Source organism: Phocoena phocoena, chromosome 1 (assembly GCF_963924675.1).
Source record: "Phocoena phocoena chromosome 1, mPhoPho1.1, whole genome shotgun sequence".
NCBI lineage: Eukaryota > Metazoa > Chordata > Mammalia > Artiodactyla > Phocoenidae > Phocoena > Phocoena phocoena.
The window spans coordinates 32,763,190-32,788,040 of NC_089219.1; the positions used below are offsets into that span (position 1 = coordinate 32,763,190).

The 24,851-nt window shown below is 39.7% G+C and overlaps 1 protein-coding gene across 1 annotated transcript; it reads left to right on the forward strand.

Annotated features, from left to right (window-relative positions):
• The first annotated feature begins 11,002 nt into the window (after positions 1–11,002).
• Positions 11,003–23,836, forward strand: ZFP69 (ZFP69 zinc finger protein). Its single transcript, XM_065897044.1, has 5 exons — positions 11,003–11,402; positions 12,757–12,842; positions 18,538–18,664; positions 18,996–19,094; positions 22,484–23,836. Exons 1-5 carry the CDS (start codon positions 11,276–11,278, stop codon positions 23,617–23,619), a joined length of 1,575 nt encoding a protein of 524 aa, XP_065753116.1. The 5' UTR covers positions 11,003–11,275; the 3' UTR covers positions 23,620–23,836.
• Positions 23,837–24,851: the final 1,015 nt, after the last annotated feature.

The following is a 24,851-nucleotide window of genomic DNA, read 5'->3' on the forward strand; positions in this document are numbered from 1 at the left end:
ATACTTTGTTATGGGCAGCCATCCTGTGCATCGTAGGGTTTTTAGCAGCATCCCTGGCCACTGGATGCCAGTAGTCCCCTCATCCATTGTGATGACCAAAACTTTCCCCAGACATTGCTAGATGTCCCCTGGAGGGCAAGGTAGTTCCTACTTGAGAACCACTGAGAAATGAATGGGTGTAGCTGTGTTCCAATAAACTTTATTTAAAAGACAAATTTGAGTTGCATTTAGCTCGAGGGTTGTAGTTTGCCACTCCTGCTATAGAGTATGTAAAATGATTAATACTGACAATGGACTGTCATTTAATGTCAAATTTGTATGTTTGTTTATATCTATGCCAAAAATCTTATTTCCTTACCAATTCCTTTGGTATTTTGTTGCAAAAAAAAATTTTTTTAATCACAATTATGATGCTATTTTGGAAACCTAGGAATTATTTATGGAGATATTTACGCAGACTTTAGTTCATAATGATGCTTTTTTGTTCATCCACAAGTGCTTTGAGATGTATCTCTAAAAGATAACCACCACTCTGTTAAGACTTAACTGCAATGCCATTATTACACGTAAGAAAATTAAGCCATAATTCCTTAATACATATTGATGTTTTTTTGAAGATAGATATATTAAGATTGGTGGCTGCCATTTTAATTGTTTTTGACTTTCCATTTGCCAAATGTACAGTATTAGATTCAAAAATGTGCTTTCTGCTGAGTGGGAGAGTCTTTGAGATAGCCCCAGAAAAACACATCTAGAGGCCCACCAAAGAGGACCAGGGAGAAAGTGACCGTGGGCCAAACTGAGGCAGGGAAGTATGAGAGAAGAAGTGGAGGAGTTGATTCATAGTACTTCACTGTATTTATAAATACTGCATCCTTCCAAACATAATTGAAGATTGGTCAAGTTCAACTTCTTACTCTTAAATGGAAGAACAAACAATTCAACTGCCTGAGCATTGTGTGAACTATCAAAAGTAAAGCTGCTAATCCAGAATGTATACCATTATCTCTAGGTATTTTCTATTAGTATATTTACTTTAAAAAAAACAAAAAACAACTGGCTCCTAACTCTTAGGTCCTGTATGACTTTGATGGGCAGAGGACAGAGTGAGGATGCTCACTGTTCCTTATATATGTTTGTCCATGTTTCCGTGGTCTTAGATTTCCCAAGAATTTGGGTTTCTCTGATTGCTTCTTTTAGTGAAAGGCATGACCAACACTTTTCTCTGCCTCAGTGAGTCCCTGCCTCAGTGATCTCATATAAGGTCTTATAGCTTAAAATACTATCTCTGTTTAATTGACAAATTCACGTCCCCAGCCTAGACCTTTCTTCTGAACTCCAACCTCTTCCTGCCATTGAGCCTTTGCACTAGCTGTTCCTTCAGACATCCTACCCTTCCCTTCTCATCTTTGCTCAATGTTGCCTTTTCACTAAAGCCTGTTCTGACCATGCTACTTAATACTGCAACCTGTCCCTTACCCCCTAACTTCAATATTCCCAACCCCCCCTTAATTTGTTCTATTCTTTCTTTGTCCATATCACATATCACCTAACATACTAGATAATTTACATATTTACTATGCTTATTATTTACTATTGTCTCCCCTTAGTAATATGTAAGCTCCATGAGAGCAGGGATCTGTTTTGTTTGCCAGTGTATCATAAGTGCCTAGAATAGTGCCTGGCACACAGTAGGGACTCAAGAAATATTTGTTGAATTGCTTTGATTTGAACTGAATTGAATTACGTATCTATGACAGTAGAGAAAGGCAGTTCCTATACTGTCTCACCTAGATTTTATAGGTGAGGAAACCTTTCCGTTTCCTTTTTTTTCTTTGCAAATAGATCAGAATTTATAAGCCTCATTATAAGAATGGTGAATCATAACTGACATACTTTTAAGATAGAAGGGTATTTTTAAGTTAATTTGTTTAAAATGCAGTTAAGTAGGGCTGATTAACTACATGACTTTATCTTTGTTTTTGTAAAAGAGTTTACATTACCACCTTCCTTCATCCCAAAGGAGACTAGAGTTTATTCTCTGGAGAAGGACAATTTGCTCTGGAATCAGAGACACCAGACACAGAAGAGACAGGGGTAAGAAACAGGGCTGAAATGGAGACTGAATGGTGGCATGCGCAGCCCCTCTCCCGGGCGAAGGCAGGCTCCACCCCTTCAACAGCCCCCCACTCCAGTTTAACTCATCCCTTCATATATAATTTATTTGTATGACTGTTGTTAGTCTTGGTATCACTGAAAAGGTTATTTCCTATATTTTGAGTTTGTGTTTTTACATCTGATGCAACTGAGGATCTAAACGCTTCTGCTTTCCAAATTTCTAGTCAATTATCCAAATACCCCTCATTGTCATCCTCTTTCAACTGATTGTTTGTGCCAAGCACACTCTGTACATCTACAGAGGTGACCTTATTTAAATGGCATCATTCCTATGAAATGGATACTATTATTTTCCCCCATTTTATAAATGAAGACACTGAAGATCTGAGGGGATAAATGATATGTCCAAGGTTGCACAGCTAAGCAGTTGAAATGCTGGATGGGTTAAACTGCTGGGACAGGAGCTGGGCTGTGTGTGACATTCATGTGTCTTTTAATTTCTCTGATGAGACATTTTAATGAAAATATATGTAGTTGATTTCAAAACACAGGTAAGTTTCCTCTATTTACCTTTATTTTTCTAAAAGTTTCTTTTCAAAATATGTATGTTGAAGCCCTAGCACCCAATGTGATTGTATCTGGAGAAGGGCTTTTGGAAGGTACTTAGAGTTAGATGAGGTCATGAGAGTGACCTTCATGATGGAATTAGTGCCCTTAAAAGAAGAGACGCCAGAGAACAAATTCCCTTTCCCTCTCCCGCCGTTACTAACAGTCTGTTACTAACGGACCCTTAGTCTGTTCCGGTTGCTGTAAGAAAAATATCATAGACTGGGTGGCTTATAAATAGCACAAATTTATTGCTCACAATTTTGGAGGCTGAAAGTCCAAGATCAAGATAGCAGCATGGTCAGGTTCTGGTGAAAGCCCTCTTCTGGGTTGCAGACTACCAACTTCTCCCTGTGTTCTCACATGCTGGAAGGAGCTAGGGAGCCCAGTGGGCTCTTTTTTAAGGTCACTAATCTCATTCATGAGGGTTCCACCCCCCTGACCTAAGTGCCTCCCAATGCCCCACCTCTTAACTACTGTCAGTTGGGTATTTTGGATTTCAATATATGAATTTGGAGGGGACACATTCAGATCACTGCACACCCAAATTCATGTTTCTGACCCCAAACAGCACTTCAGACTCTTAATTCCAAGTGCATAATTGACTCTTGGATGTGTATTAGGCATCTCAAATTTAACAAGTCCATTTCTGAACCTGCTCTGTTTCCAGTATTTCCTGTCTCAGTAAATGGGAGCATCCAATTGCCCAATCAGAATCATCTTGACTCCTCAATCCCTCAGAAAATTCTGTTGGCTCTATCTTCAAAATATATCTTTTCTCATCACCTCCACTGCTGCCACTTAATTTAGTTCACTATTTTCTTTCACAATGGGTTATTGCACACTTGCATCCCCTACAGTTTATTCTCCAGATAGTACCCATATGACTTATGTTCTCACTATGATTTGCCTCAAGCAATACAGCATTTCTTGCTGGTCCATGCATATGCCCATCCCTGCTCCCACCTCAGGGCCTTCGCCTTCTCTAAGATGCTCTTTCTCCAGATATAAATGTGGCTCATTTCCTGACTTCTTTCAGGTCTCTGGTCAAATAGCATCTCATCAGAGGGATCTTCCTGAGTTACCCTGTATAAAATAGCTCCCCACTTATAGCTGCTCTTTTGGGTTGATTATATATTATCACTTCTTTCCCCCTCTTTACTAGGTTTGAAGTTAGATATTCTACTTCTGTTCTTTTAGTGGTTACCCTGAATGTTACAACATGCTTTTTTTTTTAATTTTTAAACTAAGTTTTATTGGAGCATAGTTGCGTTACAATGTTGTGTTAGCTTCTACTGCACAGCAGAATGAATCAGCCATTCATATACATATATCCCTTCCCTTTTGGGTTTCCCTCCCATTTAGGACACCACAGTGCATTAAGTAGAGTTCCCTGTGCTATACAGTAGGTTCCCCTCAGTTGTCTATTTTATACATAGTGTCAATAGTGTATATGTGTCAATCCCAATCTCCCAATTCCTCCCACCCCACCCCTTTCCCCCTTGGTATCCATACATTTGTTCTTTACGTCTGTGTGTCTATTTCTGCTTTGCAACATGCATTTTTTAGAAACTTTATTAAATTATGATACTCATACAGAAAAGTGCATATATAGAGATAAATATCTTAATGAGTTTTCAAAATGTTAAACACATCTGTGTAACCAGCTCATAGGTTAAGAACAAATTATAGCCGTCCAGAAGCAGTGCTCCCTTCCAGTCACTATCCTCTAAAAGGTAACTTCTAACACCATAGGTTAATTTCACCTCTCTTTGTACTTTATTTAAATAGAATTACATGTATTCTTTTGTATCTGGTTTCTTTTGCTCAATACTATATTTGTGAGATTCATCAATATTGTTGTGTGTAGTTCTAGTCTCTATTTTCATTGCTGTGTGTACTCTATTGTATGATATAGCAATATTTATTTGCTCAGTCCACTGCTGATGGGCATTGGGTGGTTTCTAGTTTGGGATTAATATAAAGAATGTTCTATGAACATTCTAGTATATGTCTTTTGGTAAATACATGTATCCATTTCTGTTGGTTATATAACAAAGGATAGGATTGCTGGATCATAATGTTCAGCTTCAGTAAATGCTACTACCAAATGCTTTTCTGAAATAGTTGTACCAATTTATACCCTCATCAAAAATACCTGAAATCTCTGGTCCTTGATTTTAATCTGGGTTAACTTATTAATTTTGTCCTTTATGTTTAGCACTTTTTATTCCATGTAATAAATCTATGCCCATTTCAAGGTTGTACAAATACTCTCCTACTTTCTTCTAAAACATTTTGTTTTATCTACCACATTTAGATTTGAAATCCATTAGGACTGATTTTTGTTTATGTTGTAAAGTAGAGGTCAATATAAAGGTCCAACTGACCCATCACCAACTTATTTAAAAGACCTTCTTTTCCTCCACCCTTTTTCTAAATCAGGTGATTGTCTATATGTAGGTCTGAATTTGGACTCTTGTTCCTTTGTCAGTTTATCTATTCTTGCACCAATACCTACCTCATTGTCTTAATTACTGATACTATAACTTTATAATAGGTTTTCACATTCAGTAATATAAGTCTACTGGCTAACAATATACATTTTCTACTTATCAGAATGTATGTTAATGAATACCTCTACTCTTGTCTACAATAGTCCTTAGAGCACTTTAACTATAACACTTTAACTTAGAATACTTTAACTCAATTCACCCTCTTCCCAATCTCTATGCCGTTGTTTTTGGATATTAAATCTTTTTCTTTAAACATCTTTACTGGAGTATAATTGCTTTACAGTGGTGTGTTAGTTTCTGCTTTATAACAAAGTGAATCAGCTATACATATACATATATCCCTGTATCTCCAAATCTATTTTTTTAACCTCACAAATTATTAAGATTTTTACTCTACATCATTAATGCTCCTTTATAGTCACATATTTTTTTTCTTTGTTCCTTTTTACATTTTTGTCCTTTTGTCTGGAATCATTTTCTTTCTGCCTAAAGTTCAGCCTTGAAAATTTTTCTTTAATGTAGTCTGTTGGTGGCAAACTCTCTCATTTTTTTGGTCTGAAAATGTCTTTATTTCTCCTTTATTCTTGAAAGATTTTTTTTTAATTCTGCATTGAATTCTGTGTTGTCAATTATTTCCTCACAACACACTGAAGATTTCATCCCACTGTCTTCTGGCTTCCATTATCACAGATGATAAGTTAGCTGTCACAGTGCTGCTTGTGCTAGTTATCAAAATTTGCCACTGTATTAATTAGGAATATCTGCATGATAAGTAACTCCAAAACTTAATGGCTTAAAAAAATAAACATTTTTTAATCTCACATTTTTTAATGAGTCAGTAATTCAGAGCCTGCTTAGTTGGGCGGTTCTGGCTCAGAATTCAGTCAATATGAAGTTGCAGTAAGATGTCAGCTGAGATTGGAGTCATCCGAAGGCTTGGTTGGGGCTAAAGGATACACTTCCAAGATAGCTAACTCAAATGGCTGGCAAGTTCCTCAGAGCAAGCAATCAAAGAGTGTGCAAAGCAGAAGTGGCAATCTTTTGTGACTTAACTTCTGAAATCACATACTGTCACTTCCACCACATTCCACTCTTTTTTTTTTTTTTTTTTTTGCCACTCTGCATGGCATGTGGGATCTTAGTTCCAAGACCAGGGATCTAACCCACGCCCCCTGCAGTGGAAGCATGGAGTCTTAATCACTGGACTGCCAGGGAATCCCACATTTTATTCTTTAGAAGTTAGTCTGACTCACATTCAAGGGGAGAGGGAGGAAGGAATGGGCATATTTTAAAACTACCACAGACACTTTTAAGATTTTCTCTTTTAGTTTTTTTCAGTTTCACTATGATGTGTCTAGGTGTAGATTTCTCTTTATTTAACTCATTAGAGAGTTATTTGGCTTCTTAAATCTGTGATCTGTTTGCTTTCACAGGTATTAAAAAATATTTAGCCATTATCTCTTCAAATACTGTCTCTCTCTTAAACTTATGCTAGATCTTTTCACTGTAACATCTATGTCTCTTATTCTCTCTTCTATATATTTCATCCTTTTGTTTCTTAATGCTTCATTCTAGATAATCTCTTCTGACCTACCTTCCATTTCATTTATTCTCTATTCATCTATGTCTAATCTGCCATTATATGCATTCAATGAATTCTTAATTTTGTTACTGTATTTCTTTGTCATAGAGTTTCTATTTAGTTTTTAAAAAATATGTTATATCACTTTTTATAGTTTCCAGGTATCTGCCAAAACTGTCTGAGTTATCTTTTATTTCTTTAAACAAAGAAAACATAAGTTGTTTTATACTTTGCATCTGGTAATTCCAAAAGCAGTTGTCTTTGTAGGTCTATTTCTGTTGTTTGTGTTTCTGCTGAAATACTCACTAGGAGTCTAGTTTCCCTGTGTACCAGCTTATCTTTAACTCTGTACTCACCATTTCTACAAAAACTTACATGTAGGAACAATCTAAGGCCTATAATTATAATGCTTTCCTCCAGAGAGGATTTGTATTTGTTTTTGCCAGGCATCTGATAGCATCTCAGTCAGAGCCCACCTTAAACCAAAATCAATACTTGGACAGGCAATTTGACCCTAGCCTGTAAATACCCCTGAAGCTGTTCCACTTCCAATTCATTCTTCTCCTGAGTGTATAGCCCTTTGGGGTCCCAGTTATTATACAGAGGGTCTTCTGTTTCACTCTCCACACACTGTATTTTATTTATTTTTTCTTCTCTGAAGTGAAAAATTATAATTTTCCAGTTAGGTAAATACCCTCAGCAAAGGCATCTTCCAAGTCATATCATGTCCCTGGATCCTGGCTTTCCAGCTTTTGGTCTGGCAATTCCCTAATATCATGCCATCTCTTAGACAGCTTGCTATGGGCTGAATAGCATCCCCCTAAAATTCAGATGTTGGAATCCTAACCCCCAGTGCTTCAGAATGTGACTGTATTTAATCACATATTCAAGTGATTAAGCTTGGTCACTTTAAAGAGGTGATTAATTTAGAATGAGACATTGGGGTATACTCTAATCTGATCCAATCTTCATATGAGGAGATTTTAAGAAGTGTCCTTATAAAAAGAAGAAGAAAATTGGACACATAGAGAGACACTAGGGGCATGAAAGCACACAGAGGAAAGACCATGTGAGGTCATAGGGAGAAGGGAGCCATTTGTAAGCCAAGCAGAATGGCCTCAGGAGAAACCAGTCCTGCTGAGACCTGGATCCTGGGCTTTTAGCCTTCAAAACTGTGAGAAAATAAATTTCTGTTATTTAAGCCACCTAGTCTGTGGTATTTTGTTGTAGCAGCCCTAGCAAATTAATACATTCCTTTAAGAACTTCACATACTCTGCATGTATTCCAGAGTTTTATTTTTTAATTTGTTGTTTCCTGAGGTGGGTTGATATAAAGACGCTAGCCCACTGTTACCAGAAAGAGGAACTCCAGTCATCGCCTATCCCCCTCTCCACACGCTGCCTCCTTTTTCTTCATAGCCCTTACCATCACTTGGGGGATTATCTCTTTATTTTTCTATTTATCGTGGGCTGAAGAAAAGTGCACAACCTAAAAGTTGCATGTTAAGTTTCATTTGGGGAACTTGCTGAGGACTATAGCCTGGGAGACAGCCTCTCAGATAGCTCTGAGGAACTGCTTTGAAGAGGTAAGGGAGGAGCCAAGATACATAGGATTTTTTGCTGAAGAAAGACATGTAGTCAAACATAAAAAGATTACTGTTAATCTACGGACATCTCAAAAAATCTTAATGATTTTAGTGCTTTCCTATCTATGGGAAGATGCAAGAGTCTGGGCTCATTGAAATTATTCCTTAGATAGGCATCTTAACTATCTAGGGCCAGTATCCAGAGTGCAGAGCGTTTCCTGTTTGTCTCCATCCTGAATTCCCCTCAGTGGAGGGCTGCAGTGGCTGATGGCTTGATGGCAGGCAATTTGTTGTTTACTGGACTGGCAGGCAATATTCCCTTTCTACATTATTATTACCTATTTAATTTTGCCAGAATTAAGATCCAAGAAAGCAGGGATTGCGTCTTGATAACTGGTATCTCCCCAGAGCCTGTAACAATGTGTGGCAGATCTAGGCACTCAGAAGATAGTTGAATAAATGAATGAATGAACGACAGAGAAAGGGCTTCCCCACCAGAAGAGCTGGGCGGGCCACCTAGTCTCTTGGGACCACAGTCAGGAAACGCAGGCGGTCCGCCTGGGTGGCCGCTGACCAGGGTCTGGCAGCCCTGGGGGTACGCGTGCCGTGGGGCAGTCCGGCATAGTCCGGGTTCCGGGTTTTCCGGAGCGCCTGCCTCCCTGGAGAGGGCGGGGCCCTCGCGGCTCCCCTTGGGCGGAGCGGGCGGCCAGGCGTGCGGAGCCGCCGGAAGAAGGGCGGGCGCCGGGGTTTGTGGCTGCACCGCAGCATCTGGGGCCGCACCCCGAACCCGCCAGGGCCCGGGCGAGAGCGACCGGGACACGGGCAAAGGCCACGGCGCGCCGGGAGGGTGGAGGCGCCGGGACACCCGGGCTGCGGCCCAGGAGGCTGGGCGCCGGTGGGCCTGGCTGCTGCCACCGGGCCGGCATCAAAGCAGCGGCCGGCGAGCTGTATCCTCGCCCGGGTCTGCGGGAAGCCGGTTCTGGGCACCCCTCGCATTGTGGCCCCCAAAGCCCTGCTCCCGGGGGTGCGGTCTGGAAAGGATACCTTGGAGGGGCGGTGGGTTCATCTGGTGCCGCAGCACCCGCCCTAGGCCGCCTCTTGGGAATTTGGAAAAGATTCCCCGGTCCCGTCCGGAGGCCGATAGTCCTCTGAGCTTCCGAAGGAAGCCTGCGTGAACGTTGGGCGTTTTTAAAAGAATCATTGTGTTGGGTGGGGATGTGGTCTGTCTCTAAAAGGCCGGGAAAGAACAAAATCCATCACCCACGGCCCTTCTCTAAAGAGACACCCTCTGGAGCTGAAAGCCTCAAGAACGGGCTCTCTCACGCCCCCATCTCTCGTCCTGCCAGCGTCCAAGGCCGGTCTGGTGAGTAGGAAGCTAAGCTGCCTGTGTCTGCAAGTCTCTAAGTCCGAGGGAGGCACGTCTGGGAGCAGTGAGAAGGGGCATCTCGAAATGAAGCTTCTCTGTTTTTAACCCTTTCATAAGATTCGAAAGTTTCCTCACTTTGGTAACAAGCCATTTTACTTTCTATTTAATCAGGGTTTAGGATATTTTCCACATGCTCCTATCCATAGGATGCTGCTCCTTTCTCTGCATCAGTCACAGCTGAAAACAAGAAGAAGCCTGCCCCACAAACTCCAAAAAGTTAGGCCAGCTCCCTTTCCGGGAAGCTAGGACTAGGACTGTTCTTGGGGCCGGGATACACTGGACCTGGTCGCTGTGGAGGCACATGTCCAGATGCCAGGGGTTTCGATGAGATGATGAATTTGGGCTGTTTCCAAATTTTCCTGCTACAGACAGTTATGCAATAGTCCTCATTATATTCAAAGTACTATATTTCCTCCGTTTGAAGACATACCCCTCCTCTCCCCCAGTTGAACATTTCTGAAAGCAGGTTGTATCTTAACCCAGAGGTTAAAAGGACTTGCCAGCTTCTGGGCATCCACGTGGGTGGTGATGTGTCTGTCACTACTTGCCCGTGTGAAAACACAGCTATGTGATTATTCCATCAGTTGAGATACTTGAAGTTTAAATTCAGATCTGTAATTGTTTTTTAAAAATAATTTTAAAAGGTAATGCTATGATTGCAACATTAAAGCAAAAGCTTTCTAATAATGTCTATGAAGGCAATGTATTCCCCACATTGTTACAGCCCTATGAAGTACATTTGTTATCTGCATTTTCTAGATGATGGGACTGAAGCTCAGAGAATTGAAGTGTCTTAGAGCTTTGAAGTGCAAGTGTCAGGATTCTAACCCAGGCTATCTGGTTTCTAAACTTGCCCTCTTAACTCCCACGCCTGTATCCAGGCAGAAGATGCATGCAGCTTACAAGGAAGGAAGTCAAGGCGGGGACTGTGTATGTTTGTGTATCCTTGGTGTTTGTGTGTCACTGGCTGTTTATGAAAGTGTGTATAGAACTGGAAATTAAAGCCGCATCCAAAGCACCAATTATACTTACTTCCACATTGATGCCACATCTTTGTTTTTGGATCTTTTGCAGTTTTAAATATATTTCCGCAAGTTCTGGAGTTCTAGCTCTATGATCAGTTTTCTGGGTCCCTCCTCTCCTACCTTTTGCTCCTCTAGAAGAATATGAAGAGGCGTGTACTCAGACCTACTCAACCGGCCGCCTCCCAAGCAGGCAGTACTTAATTTCAGAAAGGAGTCACTTTTTCAGGGCTGTTAAAGCCACATTAGCCTCTGGGAGCCCCCAGGTTCTGGTGCCGCAGGGACCAAAGTCCTCAGGCCAAAGTCCTGAGGGCAGGAGATTGTGATCAGAGGAGGACCATACAACTGTGAGGCGTCTCAGCAGAAGCCCTGGCAGTGTCCTCCCCAGAAGTGGACAAGGCCAGTCGGGTGGTATCATCATGCTACAGCAGCTCCTGATCACCCTGCCCGTCGAGGCCAGCACCTGGGTGAAGTTGCACCATCCACAGAAGGCCAAGGAAGGGGCACCCCTGTGGGAGGACGTGACCAAGATGTTTGAAGGAGGAGGTGAGAGAGGCTGATGGAGGGAGGGGATGGAGGTAGAGGAAGGGGTCTCAGTTTGCTTGCAGAAAGATAGATACACACATCATTGAGGTGTCTCTAGGGGAGAAGATTGGAGGAAAGGAGGTCCTTGGGGCTCATGCTTATGGCTTTGGGGAAAGGGATAGCTGTGAGAGAAAATGTGGGGCTCTGGGCACTGGATCTTTGCAACACGTGTGCCATGCTGCTCCCATCTCGTGTCCTCGAATAAACAGGACAGGAAGACAGAATTCAGGGTGTTCCCCACCAGCGGCTCCCAAGTATGTAAGCGTGACTCACAGACATTGGGGTCAAAAGTTTCTACTTTCTTAAGCCCTCCAGTGGTTTTCCTTCACAAGTTTCAGTCATTTTAACCCCAAACCAATATTTTTTTCTTTCTTTTCATCTCCTGCCAGGAAGAAGGAATGACATGCTTAGTTACTCTCATTTTACCTTGAAATATATGAGTTCAGTGGGAAACATAACCAAGATTACACAGTATTTGGTGGTTGGGTCAGAATAGATGGGTGGACAGAGGAATTTGTATGTCTCATGTGGTCTCTTAGTTCATACCTATAACACTTCGAATCCAGCTTGTATTTGTTATATTCTAACTCTGTCAGGCAGGGGACTTTGCTAAGCATCTTGATGGATGGAAAAATGAATAATGATCTCTAATGCTAATTATTAATTGATGGAGATAGACACATACTCAGATCAAAAGAATAGAAAGTAGCCTAAATACATTCTATGGTAAAATTCTTTTGAGAGACAGGAAACATTCTTCTGATTGTACTTATCAGAGAAAATTTCACAAAGCAGGTAGCATTGAATTGGGCCTTAAAAGATGTCTAGGTTTTTTTTACGGAAGAATTGAGGAAAAGATACAAAAGTGGGTACCTTGAAGAGTGGTTCAGAGAATGGAGACTGTTCTAGTCTAACTAAGGGTTAAGAATGTGGTCAGTGTATGTGTCCCACAGATAAAGGATGGTGGTTAGAGGCAACTAATGCTGGGAAAATGTGCTTCAGGCAGATTATAGAGTGCCTTGAAGTCCATGGGAGGTGTTTGTATTTTTCTTTCTTGTCGGGAACCTTTGAACAAAGGAGTGGCCTGGTAGGTCTGTGCTTTTGTACCAGCACTGGCCATTGGGAAGCGTTAATGCCCAAAGCAATGCCCTGCAGATCCTCCTCATTAAGGAGGCTCCAGTCTGCTCTTGAGTTGCTCCGAATGTCCCTCTGTGAATGTTTTGAGAGGGGGACCATATTCAGCAGATCTACAGGCAGTTTTTCTATTTGGGGGGTTTGGGGAGATGCAAACTTTCTGGCTCTTTTCCTTCCTCAGCTCTGCTGTCTCAGGATGCTGATGAGACCCAGGGAGAAAGTTTAAAGGATGAAGTGACTCCCGGGGCCCGGACAACAGACTCCCAGGTGGGTCGAAGTTTCCTGTCACTTTCTTGACATGCTTTTTGGTTTTTAAGATTATAACTTGCCCTTTTCTGGGGAGTTGGGGCATATTGAGGCTAACGAATTTCACCCAGGGAACTCAGTGCAAGTTAGTCTTTTACAGAAAACTGGGCCGCAGTGGTAGCAGTTTCCTTACTCATAGAAAACGCTTGTTTCTAACCAACATCTAGATCTAACGTTGTGCGAATTTTTGTAGAGAAAGCAAAATGAGTGATATAAATTCTAGCCCGTAAAAACTTGGGACCTAAGATAAACCTCAATTTTTGAAAAATTATTTATTTATTTATTTTTGGCTGCATTGGGTCTTTGTTGCTGCATGTGGGCTTTCTCTAGTTGAGGCGAGCGGGGGCTACTCTTCGTTGCAGTGTGCGGGCTTCTCATTGCGGTGGCTTCTCTTGTTGTGGAACATGGGCTTTAGGCGCGTGGGCTTCAGTAGTTGTGGCTTGTGGGCTCAGTAGTTGTGGCTCGTGGGCTCTAGGGCGGCAGGCTCAGTAGTTGTGGTGCACAGGCTTAGTTGCTCCGCGGCATGTGGGATCTTCCCGAACCAGGGATGGAACCCATGTCCCCTGCATTGGCAAGCGGATTCTTAACCACTGCGCCACCAGGGAAGTCCGATAAACCTCAATTTTTATGAGTATTTCATACTCAAAAACAAACTTAGTGAGAATAAAGTTTTGACATTTTTAGTGAGGTACATCTATCACTTCATGAGGTGGCCCTTAGAATAGTGTCTGGAGCAGAGGTCAAACTGCAGCCAAAGACGTGAGAAGAGAAGAAATGGTCAGGCCACAGAGCATACACATTAGACAGGCTGGGCGGTTACAACAGGGTGTGGAAACTGTGTCCTTACCACCTGGTAGAAGCATAGGTGAAACAGAAGGAAAACTGTAGAATAAACGAGAAAAGAAGACTCTTAAAGAGGAGATGTTATTCGAGGACAGAAGAGTTTTAGGTGAGAACTTGGGTTCTGAAATTAGATGGTTTTGAACTCATCTCCTGTATTTACTTGCTTGGTGATTTTTTTTAGCTGTTTACAAGCCCAGCTTCCTCTGTTAATTCAGATGCTAACACCTTTTAGGATTGAAATGTGTTCCAGGGTTATTTCTGGTAATATGGAAGAAGTAATAATATTCTAATTATTTGAAGAGGTATCTTATATCTACATTCCACTTATCTGGAATTCTTACCACCTGACTGACATTTGTCAAAAACTGGTGGGATTCTTAGCACTGGGATAAGATTAAATTTCTTAAAATTGAGTTGTAATTTACATATAGGAAAATACACTTAAGGGAGTACATAGTTCTATCTTGACATATATATATACCATGTAACCAAATCAAGATATAGAGCATTTCCACCATCTCAGAATGTTCCCTTGTGCCCCTTTCCAATTAAAACTCTGTTTTACCCCCAGTAGAGAGTACATGGGATCTCTGTATTATTTCTTACAACTGCATGTAAATCTACAATTAGAATTATATAATAAATCTGTAATCTCAAAATAAAAAGTTTACTTTAAAAAAGAATCTAAAAAATAAAAGAATTTATATGCTGCAGTGGTTAGGTATAGTGCTCTACAAATGTCAGTTAGGTTAAGTTGGTTGATAGGTTGTTCAAATCTATATCCTTGATAAATTTTTGTCTACTTGTTCCATCATTTACTGAGAGGAGTGTTAAAATCTCTAATTATTATAGTTTCATCTATATCTCCCTTTAGTTCTGTCAACTCTGCTTTATGTATCTTGAATTCTGTTATCAGGTGCATAAACACATAGGATTGTTGTCTTCTTGATGGACTGACCATTTATCATTACGAAATGTCTCTTCTTTATGCCTCATAATATTCTTTTTCCTAAGCCCACTTTGTCTGATTTAACACAGCTCCTCCAGTGTTTTTAGTTATTGTTGGTATAGGATAGCTTTTTCTCATTCTTTTACTTTCTTTTTTTAATTTTATTTATTTATTTATTTTTGGCTGCATTGGCTCTTTGTTGCTGCGCCTGGGCTTTCTCTAGTTGTGGCGAGTGGGGGCTACTCTTCATTGTGGTGCACGGGCTTCTCATTGTGGTGGCTTCTCTTGTTGTGGAGCATGGGCTCTAGGGTGCGCGGGCTTCAGTAGTTGTGACATGCGGGCTCAGTAGTTGTGGTTCGTGGGCTCTAGAGTGCAGGCTCAGTAGTTGTGGCACACGGGCTTAGTTGCTCCGTGGCATGTGGGATCTTCCTGGACCAGGGAATCAAACCTGTGTCCCCTGCATTGGCAGGCAGATTCTTAACCACTGTGCCACCAGGGAAGTCCCTCATTCTTTTACTTTTAACTTATTTGTGCCTTTATATTTAAAGTGTGACCTTCTTAAATATAGCTGGGTTGTGCTTGCTTAGTAACGTTTATATTTACAGTTACATAATCATTGATGTGGTGGAATTTAAGTGTATATTCTTGTTCTTTGTTTGCTGTTTGTCAAATCTATTCTTTTGTTTATTTGTTCCTCTCCTGCCTTCTTTTGGATTGTGCAGTTTATTTAGTATTCTATTTTATGTCCTCTAATGACTTTTTTAGCTGTTTCATTTGTTTTTAGTGGTTGCTCTAGCTATTACAATATGCATTTTTCACATGTCACAGTTGAATTATTACTATACTGTTTCACATATAATTTGAAAGCCTTATTTTCCCATTTACTCTTCCCATTCTTTGTGTATTGTCATCATGCTTTTCACTTTACATCTTATACACCCCGTAATACATTGTTCTTATTTTTGCTTTTAACAGTAAATTGTCTTATAAGAAATTAAGAAAAGGAAAAAAAAACGAGCCTTTCATCTTTGCACACATTTACCAATTCAAGCACTTTTCATTCCTTCCTTTAGTTCCAAGTTTTTTTTTTTAACTTTTGAATTTTATTTTATTTATTTTTTATACAGCAGGTTCTTATTAGTTGTCTATTTTATACATATCAGTGTATATATGTCAATCAGTATCTCCCAATTCATCCCACCACCAAGTTCCAAGTTTCTAACTGACATTATTTCCTTTCAGCCTAAAGAATGTCATTTAGCATTTCCTGTAGTGGGGGTGTTCTGATGATGAATTCTCACAGCTTTGGTGATCTAAAAATGTCTTTATATGGTCTTCCTATTTGAGAATCTTTTACTGAATATAGAATTCTAGGGTGACTGTTTTTTCTTTTAAGCACTTTAAAGATGTTCCATGATTTTGTGGCTTGTATTTTTTCAGATGAGAAGTCAGCTATTATTCTTATTATTTCCCCAGATGTGACATGTCTTTCTGTTTGTTCCTTTGTTTTATACCAACTTTTCTTTTTTTTTTTTGTTCCTCCTTTCCTACCTTTTTTTGACTACTTTTATGTTCTTCCCTTTTATCTTTGCTCTTCAGCAGTTTTAATGATGTGCATAGACATGATATTCTCTGAATTTTTTTCCCCCCGTGGAGGGTTTGCTGGCTTTTGGATTTGTGGGTTGAATTTTTACTCAAATTTGGAAATTTTTCAGCCTTTATTTCTTCAAATATTTTTTTCTGCTCATTCTCTCTTCTCCTTCTTAGATTCTAATTACATGTATATTAGACTACTTGATATTATCCCAGGTGTTTTTTGGTTTTTTGGTTTTCTTCTTCTCTCTTGGTGCTTCCATTTGAATACTATCTGTTGACCTGTGTTAAGTTTCACTGATTTTGTCTTCATCAGGGTCCATCTGTTATTAAGCCCATCCAGTGGATTTTTCAGATATTGTATTTTTCACTTGTAGAATTGTCTTTTAGTTCTTTTTTAGCATTTCTCTCTCCTCAATTAACCCCACATTTTCACCTATTCTATCCATATTTTATTGTAAATTCTTCAACATATATTTTATTTTTAAAATAAATTTATTTATTTATTTTTGGCCGCGTTGGGTCTTCATTGCTGTGTGCAGGCTTTCTCTAGTTGCGGGGAGTGGAGGCTACTCTTCCTTGCGGTGTGCAGGCTTCTCGTTGTGGTGACTTCTCTTGTTGTGGAGCACGGGCTCCAGGGCACATAGGCTTCAGTAGTTGTGGTGCACGGGCTTAGTTGCTCTGCAGCATGTGGGATCTTCCTGGACTAGGGCTCGAACACGTGTCCCCTGAATTGGCAGGCAGGTTCTTAACCACTGTGCCACCAGGGAAGCCCTCTTCAACATATATTTTAATAATTTATTTAAACTTCTTTTCTGCTAATTCTAATGACTTGGTTACCTAGGTGTTTGCTTCTTATGTTTTTATTTTCTTGATTATAGGTCAGATATTCCTCCTTCTTTGTATGTCTAATAATTTTTTATTGTAGTTCAGATATTGTGTATAAAAGAATGGTGGAGGATGAAATATGCATAGATAGGTCCATTTCTCCATCAGCCTGGAAGGACGTTGGTGTTGAGGTGAATAACTACCATGGTTTCCAGTTCTTTGACGAAACCTCAGATGCATGGCCTCCTGGCCAAGCATCTGCTATTTCATACTGTTAGAGCATTCATTGTATCCCTGGGGGTTGCAGCTTTCTACAGGATTGCTTTGGCTGAACCAAGAAAGAAGGCATATGCAGATTTCTACAGAAATTGTGGTTCCATGAAAAATTTTGAGGCAATGAGGAAGGCTGGTATCTTTCAGAGTGCAAAGTGATTTTAGAATGTAAAGAATTTCTTTGGGTTGAGTTGCATGAAGTTTGTCACTGATCTGTGTTCCTGAACTATGAAACATGAATATCTGGTCTAAGGAATAATTTCTCTTGTTAAATAAACAATTAACAAATAAAGGTATATATGGATAGATAGATATAGTCTGTTTATTTCTTTTGTTTGTTCCATTTATTTACAGAAGACTCTAAGCCTTTTCCTCTGACTGGTGGTTAAGGTGAGGGACTGATTATTCATATTTTTCCTAGAGCTGTGGCTGAGCTCTGGCTGAGATACACTTTAATTCGATTGAGTTCACTTCTGATTAACCCAACTACCAGTGCCCCATGCCACCACTGCTGAGGGGCTGATCCTTTTTACCTCTTCAGTATTTGAGCCAGGGAGGGGTTAGACCACAGTTCCAGACAGTTTTGTTCATCTTGCATTAAACTCCAGCAGGGCCCCAGAATTTCAACTCAGCAGGGATGCACTGGTCTTTGTGACAATAAGTGCTAAAAGCCTCTCTTCCCTCCCCCAGCCCCTCTGATCTCATATCCTTGCATTCCCCTTCACTAGCCCACCTCCAGCAATGCTGGCTACTCTTCTGTTCCTCAGACAAGCCAAGGACACTCTCACCTCAGGTCCTTTGTCCCCATCTGGAAGGCTCTCCCCTCAGATTTCCACGTGGCTTTTCCTCACTGAGCTCATGTCTCTGTTCAAATATCACCCTTTTAGGAAGGCCTTCCCCAGCCACCCTACGTGAAAGATCCTCCCCATCCACACTGTGGCTCTCCCTGTTCCCCTTATCCTGCTTAATTTTTTTCTAAGACATATATGACCATCTGTCCTTCTGTATGTTTAATTACTTATGGTAGTCTCCGAGAATCACCAAACAGATCCAGAGGAGGCTCCCAGTAAAACTAGTTTAGAATCTCTCAGAATTTAGAATACTGTAAGAACATCTTGGATCTTGATGGAGGTGGTCTCAGACTGAAAAGGAATATATTTGATATTCTAGGAACTATTGACCTTCAAGGACGTATCTGTGGACTTCACCCAGGAGGAGTGGGGGCAGCTGGCCCCTGCTCACCAGAATCTGTACCGGGAGGTGATGCTGGAGAACTATGGGAACCTGGTCTCAGTGGGTAAGCATGGGTTACACATACGTCCAGAAACCTACCCATTACAGGACAGTTACTATTCCTAAATTATTAAATGCTGTAGATTCCCTGGAGCCTGGCCTTGGGTTCTGTGTTGGAGATAGACGTCTCATTCCTTTGAAAATCAAGCCAGAACATTCCTGAATCTCCTCCCTTGGGGGAACGGTTTTACTTTGTAGAGTGAGAACAGAAAAAAATGCTGTGGTGTCCCTTTCTGTTTTCAGAGACCCTAAATACCAGAGGATTGGAACTACATTCCAGGGATGGTTCTTAGACCTCAGCATAAATATTCATACCCTTTTTTTCACTCCATAAGTAGGATGTCAACTTTCCAAACCTAGTGTGATTTCCCAGTTGGAGAAAGGAGAAGCGCCATGGATGACAGAGAAAGAAGGCCCAGGAGATCCCAGTTCAGGTGAGATCAAGGCAGATGGTGCCTTTCAATATGTAGGCCAGAGTGCCCAGCATCTTCCCAGGCTGCGGGAAGGCTGAGAGGATGGACAGGCATGCACTGAACCCGATTTTACCCCTCCCTTTGCACCCCTTTCCTTCACCTAACCTTGCAAAAGTCTCTGAAGTTGGAGGGAAAAGAAGTCTTCTCTTCATTAAGGTTAAACTTGATTTTCCTTCTTTCTTCAGTATCCTGAAGTCTGCCAATCGAAAGCTCCCTTCCCTAGGCAGTCAGATGTACGTGGTCTCTCCTCAAAGAAAACAGATCTCTTTTCAGGACTCTCACTGCATTCTACAAATCTTTAATCTCTCTTGAATTCTATTTCTACTTTTCACCAATTTTTCAGCTTATAATCCTAGCTTTGATTCTCACTCTCCCTTTAACTCAAGTATCTTTATTTATTGTAATAACTAGTTTATGGAAAGTCCTGCAAGAGAAATTACCACAGGATTCCTTCTAAGCAAATCCAATGGTTTTTAACAATCTCCTTAAACTTTGCTTTTATTATGAAATACTTTAGATATTCAGAAAGGCATAGAGAACATTATAATAAATTTCTATGTAACTTCTACCTAGATTAAGAAATAAAACAGAGTTTAAGCCCCGCTATTCCCCTCCTACCTTTTGAAACAACTAACTCTTCTGAGTTTAAATATTTTCATTTGTATATGTATCTTCATACTTGTATTGCATGTGTATATCCCCCAAGCAATATATAATGTTGTTTTGCATGTTCTTATTCTTTAAATAAATGGTATATAATACTTTTCCACTTGCTTTTCTCATTCAACACCGTTGATATTTATCCATATTGTTCTGGTTCATTCATTTCTGTTGAATTAATAAAGCACAATTTATCCATTTTCCTGTTGATAGACATTTGTACTGTTTCTAAATTTGGGGATTACAAAGATACTGGAGTAAAACTTTGTGTAAAACTTCTCGTGTTTCTCTGAGATATTTGATAGAAGCAGACTTGTTGGGTCACCTTCATTTTGCTAGGTTTTACAGAATTGTTCTTCAAACTAGTTGCACCAATTAGTACTCCTATCAGCAGGTTTTGAGAGGTTCCAGAACTCAGCATCTTGTCAACACTTGGCATTGTCAAAGTTTCACATTTTTATAAATTCAGTGGGTGAATATCTTGTTGGTTTTTTTCATTTTCCTGATTACTAATAAGAGGGGGCATATTTTTCATGTTTATTGGTCATCTAGCCAGGATTCCTTTTCTGTAAATTACTTGTTTATATCCTTTGTGTATTTTTATATTATCTTTTTTCCTTATTGATTTATAGAAAAAATATATTATTTTATATCTTTAAGATTTTGATTTTCATACTTAGGTTAAATCTGAATTTATTTTATATGTAGTATGAGGTGAAGCTCTAGTTTAACTTATTACATGTGGATAATCAGTCCAAGAACCAATTATTGAATAGTTAATGCCACTCTGTCACCTGCCAAGTTTCTAATGCCAGGCTGTCTTAATTACTATATTTAATAGTGAGACTTAATATCTTGTTCTTCAAAATTGTCCTGGCTATTGTTAGACCCTTGCTTTTCCATATGAATTATATAATGAGTGCATCAATTACACACACACACACACACACACACACACACACACACACACACACAAATACTCTGGTGGTATTTTGATTGGAATAGAATTGAATTTATAGATCAATTTGGGAGGGAATTGATATTATGATATTGAGTCCTACTGTCCAGGAGTGTGGTATATTGCTCCACTTACTGAGATTTCCTAATTTTTTTAAATAAAGGATTTTCCCCCATAAAAGTCTTGTACACATTGAACATCTTTTGTCAGATTCGTCCTGAAGAACTTATATTTTATTGCTATTTCATTTTATTTTTTTGGCCACCCTGCACAGCTGGTGGGATCTTAGTTCCCCAACCAGGGATTGAACCCGGGCCCTTGGCAGTGAGAGCATGGAGTCCTAACCACTGGACCGCCAGGGAATTCCCTGCTATTTTAAATGGTATAACTTTTTTCAATTATGTTTTCTCTTTTTTGCTAGTGTGTAATAACATAACCAGTTTTGATCTTCTAGCCAGCCACCTTGTCTCACTCTGTTATTAATTCCAATAATTTGTACATTCTCCTGGGTTTTCTCTTTTTCAACTTATAATAAGGAAAATAATAATAATAGCTACCATGAATGTTCTTTCTCTGCCTCTGGATGAAATCTCAGAGAGGTCCCATAGGTGGTCCTGTCCCTTTAAATAATAACAGTCTGTCTTTTAGTGAAATGTGTAATTCAGTATAATAATAAAAACTCCCAACTTCAAAGTTATATCTTTTCTCCTCCCCTAGCTTGGGCCTGCTTCAGCTTGGATACCGAATTGGGAAGGGGTCATAGATGGCCTGTTCTCTCTTCCCCTATCTTCTTCTTCTCGTCTTCCTTCTCCCTAATCCAGGCCCAGAATCAGGGGCCTGCAGAACATAGACTTTATTTTTGCATCTATTCATTTAGAATTTGGAATTTGGAAGTACCAATGATCCTTCTGTGTTAACCAAATCTCCTACAAGAAGTTATACTTTTCAGGAATATGGAACTGTCAGTTGAAGCATTAGTAATGGTGCAATAAATTATTTAAAAAAACAGAATTTTAAATATCCTTTAAAGAAAGGATATTTTCATAGAACATAGCAATAGTAGCAACATAGCAGTCTGGGTTTCTTACAAGTCTCCTTTGTATAATTAACACTTCCCGGGACAGATTAATAACTACAGGAAGCAGAACAATATGTAAATATTAATATAAGCTTCAGTAAAAGACAGCTTGACATTCTTGTGAATGTCCTTAGTTCAAATTTTTTTGTTTGTTTTTTTTTTTTGGCCACACTGTGCAGCTTGTGGGATCTTAGCTCCCTGACCAGGTATTGAACCCGAGCCCTTGGCAGTAAAAGCGCAGAGTCCTAACCACTGGACCACCAGGGAATTCCCTCAAACCTTATTTTTGAACTAGCTGGAGTGGGAAGAGGGAAATCTTTTTATCTTTCTGAGAATGTTTTCCAAAAGTAGTTATCAATTAAAAAGACACTGTTAAGACATAGCCCTGAAATTTCATTATTTAGTATTAATAGAAAGAAGAGGACTAAAATATTCAAATTTTTACCCTATATATAAAATCACACTTTTACCTGGTTCATTGTTTCTTAATTTCCCATTACCTCTCCAGAGTGCCTAACCATATTTAAATATACTCAGAACTTCATGTACTTTATATGTATTGTTAGCTAAATCTCTAGTCCATACCCAGTATAATAATTGATTTTTTGAAGCATAATGAATATGAGTTATTTGCATTTTTTCCATTTCTTTCAGACTTGAAGAGTAAAACAGAAACAGCTGCATCAACTGCAAAGAATGACGTTTTACAGGAACAGTTCTATCATGGCATGATGATGGAAAGGTTCATGAGGGATGATGTCATTTTTTCCACATTGAGAAAAGTCTCAAAATATGATCATGAGTTAGAAAGCCACCAGGATAGCCATGGAAGAGACGTGAGACAAACCATCTTGACCCATAAGAAGAGAGGCCAAGAAACTTACAAATTTGGCAAAAATATTGTGAGTTCAAATGTTGTTATAGAACAGAAGCACCATAAATATGACACATCTAGAAAGAGAAACAAATACAAATCAGATTTGATTAATCATCCAGTAAGTTACATAAGAACAAAAACCTACGAATGTAATATATGTGAAAAAGTCTTCAAACAACCCATTCACCTTACCGAACACATGAGAATTCATACTGGTGAGAAACCTTTCAGGTGTAAGGAATGTGGAAGGGCCTTTAGTCAAAGTGCATCCCTTACCACACACCAAAGAATCCATACTGGTGAGAAACCCTTTGAATGTGAAGAATGTGGTAAAGCCTTCAGACATCGCTCATCTCTTAATCAACATCATAGAACTCACACTGGTGAGAAACCCTATGTATGTGATAAATGTCAGAAAGCTTTCAGCCAGAACATTAGCTTGATCCAACATTTGAGAACTCATTCTGGAGAGAAACCCTTTACATGCAACGAATGTGGGAAAACCTTTAGACAGATTAGACACCTTAGTGAACATATAAGAATTCATACTGGGGAGAAGCCCTATGCATGCACCACATGTTGTAAAACCTTTAGTCATAGAGCTTATCTAACGCATCACCAGAGAATCCATACTGGGGAGAGACCCTACAAATGTAAGGAATGTGGGAAAGCCTTTAGGCAAAGGATACACCTTAGCAACCATAAAACTGTTCATACAGGAGTGAAAGCGTATGAATGCAACCGCTGTGGAAAAGCCTACAGGCATGATTCATCCTTTAAGAAACATCAGAGGCATCACACAGGAGAAAAACCTTATGAATGTAATGAATGTGGAAAAGCCTTCAGCTATAATTCATCACTTACTCGACACCATGAAATACACAGGAGAAATGCCTTCCAGAATAATGCCTAAAAACAGATTATTCAACATGAACAAAAGCCAGGTCTAAATCAGTGATTCTGTGCTTCGAATTTCAGGACTCTAAATTGGAGGAATTGACATAATGATGCCAACTTCTGATTTTGCCCATTGTGTAAATAAACATTACATTGATAACTACTGTCTACTAATATCTCCACACAAAGTACTTAAGAATAAAAGTTGGCCCTTCAAGTTAAATTCAACAATATTATAGAAAATTCACACATTATTACTTTTATGATTTCGTGGTAGATTAATAAATTATTCATCATGGGCATTCGCTGATTTACAGACCAGCATTTGGGAACTACTGTTTAAAACATCACCACCCCTATATTTTTTTAATTAAAAAAAATTTTTTTAATGGGGAAAACTTTCACATGGTATAAACTTCAAAAGGTACAGTCAGTTGTATAAGTGAAAAGACTTCTTCCTCCATCCCCCATCACAAAATTCTACCAGAGGCAACCATTTGTTATAACTAAGTTTTCTGTACACCCTTCCAGAGATCTTTCTGTTTAAATCCAAGAGAACACATATATACATTTTTTACTTTTTAAGTATAAATGGCGGCCCCCCATACAAACACATATTACTTTTATTACTTCACTGTATATCATGGAGGTCATTCCATATCAGTAAACAAAGTGCCTCCTCATTCTTTTTTTTTTTTTTGTGGTACGTGGGCCTCTCACTGTTGTGGCCTCTCCCGTTGTGGAGCACAGGCTCCGGATGCGCAGGCTCAGCAGCCATGGCTCACGGGCCCAGCTGCTCCACGGCATGTGGGATCCTCCCGGACCGGGGCACGAACCTGTGTCCCCTGCATCAGCAGGTGGACTCCCAACCACTGTGCCACTAGGGAAGCCCCTCATTCTTTTTTTATAGCTGATAGTATTCCATGGTTTGAATGTACTTTAGCCACTTCACTATAGATGGATTTTTGAATTTCCAATCTTTTATTTATATGATATTGCAATGAATAGTCATGCATTTTTATTTCTCACAATGTAAGTACATGCATAGGGTAAATTCCTAGAACAGGAATTTCTGTGCTAAAGGGTATGCACATTTGTATGATGGATACTGCCAAACTGACCTTCATAGAGGTTGGATCAATTTATTTTCCCACCAGCAAGATACAGAACTGTGGGAACCATATCTGGTGCTGAAGCATCTCCTGAGCCAACAGCCCCATCATCCATTAAAGAAGTATCAGCTTCTCT